General features: G+C 48.7%; 6 protein-coding genes across 6 annotated transcripts; 3 read left to right on the top strand and 3 right to left on the bottom strand.

The window, feature by feature from the left end:
- TM35_000121860 (surface protease GP63) lies at positions 1-630 on the top strand (the record flags this gene model as incomplete). The annotated part of the gene is made up of 1 exon (XM_029025161.1): positions 1-630. A coding segment is annotated over one exon (630 nt), but the record flags the coding sequence as incomplete, so codon positions are not given.
- A 1,073-nt stretch (positions 631-1,703) lies between these two features.
- Positions 1,704-2,165, bottom strand: TM35_000121850 (uncharacterized protein; the record flags this gene model as incomplete). The annotated part of the gene is made up of 1 exon (XM_029025160.1): positions 1,704-2,165. The coding sequence occupies one exon, from the start codon at positions 2,163-2,165 to the stop codon at positions 1,704-1,706; it is 462 nt and encodes a 153-aa protein (XP_028883476.1).
- A 1,278-nt stretch (positions 2,166-3,443) lies between these two features.
- Positions 3,444-3,860, bottom strand: TM35_000121840 (uncharacterized protein; the record flags this gene model as incomplete). Its single annotated transcript, XM_029025159.1, has 1 exon — positions 3,444-3,860. One exon carries the CDS (start codon positions 3,858-3,860, stop codon positions 3,444-3,446), a length of 417 nt encoding a protein of 138 aa, XP_028883475.1.
- A 388-nt stretch (positions 3,861-4,248) lies between these two features.
- Positions 4,249-5,277, top strand: TM35_000121830 (putative surface protease GP63; the record flags this gene model as incomplete). The annotated part of the gene is made up of 1 exon (XM_029025158.1): positions 4,249-5,277. One exon carries the CDS (start codon positions 4,249-4,251, stop codon positions 5,275-5,277), a length of 1,029 nt encoding a protein of 342 aa, XP_028883474.1.
- Positions 5,278-5,374: 97 nt separating this feature from the next.
- On the top strand, positions 5,375-5,968 carry TM35_000121820 (putative surface protease GP63; the record flags this gene model as incomplete). Its single annotated transcript, XM_029025157.1, has 1 exon — positions 5,375-5,968. The coding sequence occupies one exon, from the start codon at positions 5,375-5,377 to the stop codon at positions 5,966-5,968; it is 594 nt and encodes a 197-aa protein (XP_028883473.1).
- A 1,062-nt stretch (positions 5,969-7,030) lies between these two features.
- Positions 7,031-7,408, bottom strand: TM35_000121810 (uncharacterized protein; the record flags this gene model as incomplete). The annotated part of the gene is made up of 1 exon (XM_029025156.1): positions 7,031-7,408. One exon carries the CDS (start codon positions 7,406-7,408, stop codon positions 7,031-7,033), a length of 378 nt encoding a protein of 125 aa, XP_028883472.1.
- Positions 7,409-7,666: the final 258 nt, after the last annotated feature.

Raw genomic sequence — 7,666 nt, 5'->3', positions numbered from 1 at the left:
CACCCCATATCTGATGCTGAGGGTACAATGTGCGCTGAAATGGTTCCAGTTTTTGACGGCGATGAGGGGATGGGTATTCCCAATGCGGATTTTGTGATCTATTTGGGCCTTTCTACCAAAAAGCCGGGTACGAAGATTTGCACCTACGACGTGAAGGGACGCCCAACATCTGCCATGATCAAATTGAATCCGTTTGAGATCAAATATACGCCGCACTATGTTCGCGTTGTTGCACACGAGATTGCGCACGGGCTTGGGTTCTCCATGGACGTCGACAAATTCAGGGAAATGGTGGTCGGTAAAGAGAATAGCAACTACACAGGGTATGAAGAGCTCAGCAGTCCAGAAATAAATAAGAAAGTGAAGGAACACTATGGTTGTCATGAAGACATTGGAATGAAATTGGATAATTCTCCACCGGAGAGCGAGAACGATGCTGACACTCACTTTGATGGAAGGGTTGCGAGGAACGACCTGATGGCTCCACTTCACGGAAGCCAACACGGAGAGATGTCGTACACTGCGTTGACCCTTGCCGCATTTGAGTCTACAGGGCATTACAAGGTGGATTACTTCAAGGCTGAAGATATGGGTGGGAAGAAAAGCTGTGAATACCTTAAAGGTGAGTAGAACAGGATGGCAACGATTCCAGGTTGGACGATATTTTCTGTGGTCCCAATTACAGAGCAACCGTTTCGATGTATACCAGTTTGATTTGTTCTTCCTCCGCATTCTCTGGGCTCTGTTTTGCTGCGGTTCACTGTGCCCGCCTGGTGATGTGTGTGTGTTCCGTGATATTACTTGCCAGCTATTGCTTTTGCCCATGGGAATGGGATATTTCCCCAACATGTTTTAATGACTGTGACTGAAATGTGAGGGATGATGGGAGGTTCAAGACACACAAACACGCACAATACCAGCCCTCCTTCTTCTTGTGTGTGTGTGTGAACTGTCATTATGTGTGCATCATTTCCGCTGGTTGCCCTGTACGAAAGACACACACACACCTATTGCTGGGAATTGTGTTGCTTGCCTCCTGAAGATGTTCACTTGGTGGTCACGGCCTTCTTTTCATTTTTGTTTTCATTATATTGTTTTTCCCTTGTGTGTGTGTGTTCCATTATAATTTCATTGCACGTTATGTGTGCATCTGTGTGTTTCTCTTTTGCGTTTCCGATACACCGTGTGTATCTTGTGTGTTCATTTTTATGGAATGAATCTTTTTTTCATTATATACAAACCGCTGCAGGGACACCAAGAATAAAGATATGGGTACGGCACGTTCAGTACACAGTGATTTTCCGTTGTTCACCTTGGGGTGGATTGGACTGTGTCCAGGCATCGCAGCCACAGTAAGTAATGAATTTCTTTTTTTTTCTTTCTTTTGCTCTATTATTGTGTCTGCCTCACGCAGTCACTCTTTTTTTACATTTTTATTTTGGTATAAAGATCGGTGGGTTGTGGGTGTTTGAGCGTGCCCCTCTGTTGTGTGTTTCCTTTGTGTGTTTGGGTTGCCACTCACACCGCCCACGTAATAAAAACACATTTCTTTGTTCTCACCTTCTCTCTCGGTGTTGTCACTCACGGCATTGCCACGAACATATTTCTGCTCTTGTGGTGTGTGTTGTTTGTTATTTGTTGTTTGGCTTGATTGAGTGAACGCAGCCTGCGGGGAGATGGACTGAGACTGTTCCGCTTCGGCTTCACGTAATGGGTCTGTGTTTTATTTTTGGGGGTTGGGTTGATGTGCTGGTGTGTGTGGATGCTTCTCTGATGAGAGTGGCACCTGTGATTATTGTATTGTGAGTACCTTGTGTGCTGTTGGTATCCTGTTGTTGTTTTTCTTTTCTTGTGTTTTTCTTTTCCTCTCTGTAGGTGTGTGGCTCCGTGTACATTTTAGGGAATGCGGCAGTGCCTCTCTGATATGAGCATGAGAGACTGTCATTGTGTGTGTGTGCGCTGTGAGTGGGAAGGGGGCTTTGTGTTGCTGGACCACTCCACTGAGGCCTCTGTGGTGGGTTGCATTGAATGGCGGCGTGGCGACATCTACCGACATGTGTGCTGAGTGGCGGTGTGGCTCCCTTTGCGCTGGTCCATTGCCCCGTGGTGCGATTGGGTTCGCGCATGAATGGATTAATGAGATTCCCTCTGTCCCGAGTTACCATCTGGCGGAACGACAGTCAAGGGAACGGACTTGAAGGGCTAAGTGGGGAAAGAAGACCCTGTTGAGTTTGACTCCAGTCTGGCTCTGTGCGGCGGCGTCTGAGGTGTAGTATAGGTGGAAGCGCAGGCACAAATGAAATACCACCACTCGGAACGTTGCTTCACTTATCGAGTGAAGAGACCAATGGGTTTCGCGTGGTCTGTGGGCTATGCGCCGTCTAGGTTTGGGATTTTATGGCGGCAACCCCGTCTCCACGGGAGGTGGCGCGTGTTCGCAAGGGCATGTGTCCCCGTTTCTCTCNAGTGGCACCTGTGATTATTGTATTGTGGGTGCCTTGTGTGCTGTTGGTATCCTGTTGTTGTTGTTGTTCTTTTCTTGTGTTTTTCTTTTCCTCTCCGTAGGTGTATGACTTAGTGTACATTTTAGGGAATACGGCGGTGCCTCTCTGATATGAGCATGTGAGAATGTTATTGTGAGTGGGAGGGGCACTTTGTGTTGCTGGACTGTGAGTGGGAAGGACACTTTGTGCTGCTGGACCCCTCCACTGCGGCCTCCGTGGTGGGGTGCATTGAATGGCGGCGTGGTGACGTCCATCAACATGTGCGTGAGTGACTGGAGTGGCAGTGTGGTTCCTTTACGCCAGTCCACTGCCGTGTGGTGCGATTGGAACCACACATGAATGGATTAATGAGATTCCCTCTGTCCCGAGTTACTATCTGGCGCAACGACAGTCAAGGGAACGGACTTGAAGGGCTAAGCGGGGAAAGAAGACCCTGTTGAGTTTGACTCCAGTCTGGCTCTGTGCGGCGAAATCTGAGGTGTAGTATGGGTGGAAGCGCAAGCACAAATGAAATACCACCACTCGGAAACGTTGCTTCACTTATCGAATGAAGAGACCAATGGGTTTCGCGTAGTCTGTGGGCTATGCGCCGTCTAGGTTTGGGATTTTATGGCGGCAACCCCGTCTCCACGGGGGGCGGCGCGTGTTCGCAAGGGCATGTGTCCCCGTTTCTCTCCTTTACGGGAGGGCCCGTGGGCACCCAACCGTGCTGACAAACTGAACCAACGGGGTTGCTTCGGCAGCTTCGGAGTTTTGTTTCGAGAGACATCTGCCAGATGTGGGGTGTGTGGTTGGGGCGGCATATCTGTTACACGACGATGGCTGTGTGTGTCCTGTGCCCCGTGGGCGTGGGCCTTTGGGTGAAGGGGACATGTGATGTCGTGCCCTCCTAATGTACATCACGGAAGTGGTGACGCGTGTTTGGGCGGGGTCGGATGTTTATGGTGTTGGTGCTTCTGTAAATGCGCTGTTGCCAACCGGTATCGTGAGGAGAATTGCCATGGAAGTAAGGATAACCGGAGAGACGATGTACGTTTGTGTGTGGGTGTTTGTTGACTGGATGGTTTCTTTTTGTATTTGATCGGTTCGGTTTTCTTCTTGGTGTCCTCTCTCCCTCTGTTTGTGTGTGCGTGGTCCATCGTGATGACGCCAACCGGGATGTGTGGAGAGCTGTCGTGGACCCTTCTGGCCCAACCGTTGTTTTGTTTTCGCAGAAATGGGGTTTTGATCCGCCATGGTGGTGTGATTTTCTGGCGGGTACTCGGCGGTGCGTGGATCCAGTGACCGTGGGGTGGGGTTGTGAGATCGGGGATGATGCAGCGCCCCGCAGTACCTCAACGAATGCCACTGTGCCATTATCGTTATTTCTGGGGATTGTGATGTACGGGGGGTTTCCACCTCTGTGGTTGTGGAGTCCACTGTTGCCTGTTGCGCTGCAGTGAATGGGTGACTGTGTCCAGGAAGAGTGCGTGCCGTAATGTGAGTGGTGGGGTTGTGTAGTAGCGGTGTGATCGTGCATGTTGTGTTGCCAATGAGACCCGATAGGTTTGCCAAGCTTTGTTTTTCTCAACAATCCCTGTGTCTGTGGTGGTCCATCGTGACGTTGTGTTCCGCCCGGCGCTGTTGTTTCAATTTCTTGAATACATCTCTTGTCTTCTCTTTTCTTTCTCTCTTTTCTGTTTTGTATTTTGAGGCAGCCATACAAAGGAACACATTTGTGAGTAAGCCTTCAAAGAAGATCCACATGCGCCGTCTGTTGTTCGCTGCGTTGCTCTTGCTGTGTTGTGCCTACGGGTGCATTGCGAAAACTGAGTACAGGACGCCATATCCGCCCGATCCGGACCTGGAGGTATTTCCAGAAACAGAGGAATCCCGTACTTGGGGTATGAAGGTTGTCAACGTCGTCCCAAGAGAAGAGGTCAAGGAAGGGGAATGGCAGAGCATCCGTATTGCTGTGAACCCAGGGATGATTCAGGATGAAATCGTGTACTGTATGTCCAAGGGGCGTAAGATCAATGGATACACCCGCAGGATACGCAATGGATTCGACGAAAAAGTATGTGGTGCGGTGAGTGGATACGCCGGCGTTCAAAGGATGAGAACTTTGATGTTGAAGGTGATGCCTGAGGCCATGGCATTGCATGTTGAACGTCTTAAGGTCGAGCGTGTGAAGGAAGCCCTGAGGATTAATGTGCCATTCGATCTAAAACCCATATCTGATGCCGAGGGTACAATGTGCGCTGAAATGGTTCCGGTTTTTGACGGCGATGAAGGGATGGGTATTCCCGATACGGATTTTGTGATCTATTTGGGCCTTTCTACCAAAAAGCCGGGTACGAAGATTTGCACCTACGACAAGGATGGACGCCCAACATCTGCCATGATCAAATTGAATCCGTTTGAAATCCAATATACGACGAAATTTGTTCGCCTTGTTGCACACGAGATTGCGCACGGGCTTGGGTTCTCAACGGACGTGAAGAAATTCAAGGAAATGGTGCGTAGTGGGGACAACAGCAGCTACAAGGGGTATAATGAGCTCAGCAGCTCACAAGTAAAGAATGCTCTGCAGGACCATTTTAATTGTGACGATTACATTGGAATGAAATTGGATAATTCTCCACCGGAGACAGGGAGAAATGATGACCCCCATTTTGATGGAAGGGTTGCGAGGGACGAGCTGATGGCCCCACTTCATGGAGTTACAGGCGATAAAAGATCGTACAGCTCGTTGACCCTTGCTGCATTTGAGTCTACAGGGTACTACAANTGAACGTCTTAAGGTCAAGCGTGTGAAGGAAGCCCTGAGGATTAATGTGCCAACCAGTCTGCACCCCATATCTGATGCTGAGGGTACAATGTGCGTCGAAATGGTTCCCGTTTTTGACGGCGATCAGGGGATGGGTATTCCCAATGCGGATTTTGTGATCTATTTGGGCCTTTCTACCAAAAAGCCGGGCACGAAGATTTGCACCTATGGCGACGATGGACGCCCAACATCTGCCATGATCAAGTTAAATCCGTTTGAGATCAAATATACACAACAGTATGTTCGCCTTGTTGCACACGAGATTGCGCACGGGCTTGGGTTCTCCATGGACCTGGACAAATTCAGGCAGATGGTGCTTAATGGGGAAAACAGCAGTTACCCGGGGTATAAAGAGCTCAGCAGTCCGGAGGTAAAGAATGCCGTGCAGGACCATTATATTTGTGACGATTACATTGGAATGAAATTGGATAATTCTCCACCGGAGACAGGGAGAAATGATGACCCCCATTTTGATGGAAGGGTTGCGAGGGACGAGCTGATGGCCCCACTTCATGGAGTTACAGGCGATAAAAGATCGTACAGCTCGTTGACCCTTGCTGCATTTGAGTCTACAGGGTACTACAAGGCGGATTACAACAAGGCCGAGAAGTTTTGGGGGAGCAAGATGGGATGCAAGTTCCTCAAGAAACCATAAGCCAAAGATGGCAACATCTCCAGGTGGGACGGTGTGTTCTGCAATCCCAATTACAGAGCAGTCGTTTAGGTGTATACCAGTTTGATTTGTTCTTCCTCCGCATCCTCTGGGTTCTGTTTTGCTGCGGTTCACCGTGCCCGCCTGGTGAAGTGTATGTGTATCCCGTGATATCAATAACTATATTGCTTTTACCTGTGGGAATGGGATATTTCCCCAATATGTTTTAATGGCTGTGACTGAAATGTGAAGAATGGCAGGAGGTTCAAGACACACAAACACGCACACCACCAACCGTCCCTCTCCTTGTGTGTGTGTGTGGACTCTCATCATGTGTGCATCATTCCCACTGTTCGCCCTGTACGAAAAACACACACCTATTGCTGGGAATTGTGTTGCTTGCCTCCCGCACATATTCACATGGTGATCACAGCTTTCTTTTTGTTTTCTTTTCATTATTATATTGTTTTTCCCTTGTGTGTGTGTTTCATTATAATTTCATTGCACGTTATGTGCATCTGTGTGTTTCTCTTTTGCGTTTCCGGTACGCCTTGAGTGTCTTGTGTGTTCAATTTTATGGAATGAATCTTTTTTTTTCATTATATGCAAACTGCTGCACGGACATCAGGAATAAAGATATGGGTACGGCACGTTCAGTACACAATGATTTTCCGTTGTTCACCTTGGGGTGGATTGGACTGTGTCCAGGCATCGCAGCCACAGCAAGTAATGAATTTCTTTTTTTGTTTTCCTTCGCATCTTCGCTCTATTATTGTGTCTGCCTCACGCAGTCACTCTTTTTTTACATTTTTATTTTGGTATAAAGATCGGTGGGTTGTAGGTGTTTGAGTGTGCCCTTCTGTTGTGTGTTTCCTTTGTGTGTTTGGGTTGCTACTCACACCGCCCACGTAATGAAAACACATTTCTTTGTTCTTGTCTTCTCTCTCGGTGTTGTCACTCACAGCATTGCCACGAAGATATTTGTGCTCTTGTGGTGTGTGTGTGTGGCCTGCTTGAGTGACTGTAGCCTGCGGGGAGATGGACTGGGGCTGTTCCGCTTCGGCTTCACGTAATGGATCTGTGTTTTATTTTTGGGGGTTGGGTTGATGTGCTGGTGTGTGTGGGTGCTTCTCTGATGAGAGTGGCACCTGTGATTATTGTATTGTGAGTGCCTTGTGTGCTGTTGGTATCCTGTTGTTGTCGTTCTTTTCTTTTGTTTTTCTTTTCCTCTCTGTAGGTGTGTGGCTCCGTGTACATTTTAGGGAATGCGGCAGTGCCTCTCTGATATGAGCATGGGAGACTGTCATTGTGTGTGTGTGCGCTGTGAGTGGGAAGGACACTTTGTGTTGCTGGACCACTCCACTGAGGCCTCTGTGGTGGGGTGCATTGAATGGCGGCGTGGCGAGATTCGCCGACGCGCGGGTAAACGACGGGAGTAACCATGACACTCTTAAGGTAGCCAAATGCCTCGTCTTCCAATTAGAGACGCGCATGAATGGATTAATGGGATTCCCTCTGTCCCGAATTACCATCTGGCGAAACGACAGTCAAGGGGAACGGACTTGAAGGGCTAAGTGGGGAAAGAAGACCCTGTTGAGTTTGACTCCAGTCTGGCTCTGTGCGGCGACATCTGAGGTGTAGTATAGGTGGAAGCGCAAGCACAAATGAAATACCACCACTCGGAACGTTGCTTCACTTATC

This window comes from Trypanosoma theileri (genome assembly GCF_002087225.1).
Source record: "Trypanosoma theileri isolate Edinburgh chromosome Unknown TM35_Tth_12_V1, whole genome shotgun sequence".
Lineage (NCBI taxonomy): Eukaryota > Euglenozoa > Kinetoplastea > Trypanosomatida > Trypanosomatidae > Trypanosoma > Trypanosoma theileri.
Note: the sequence above shows the minus strand (reverse complement) of the source record. Positions and strands in the feature narration are given on the sequence as shown.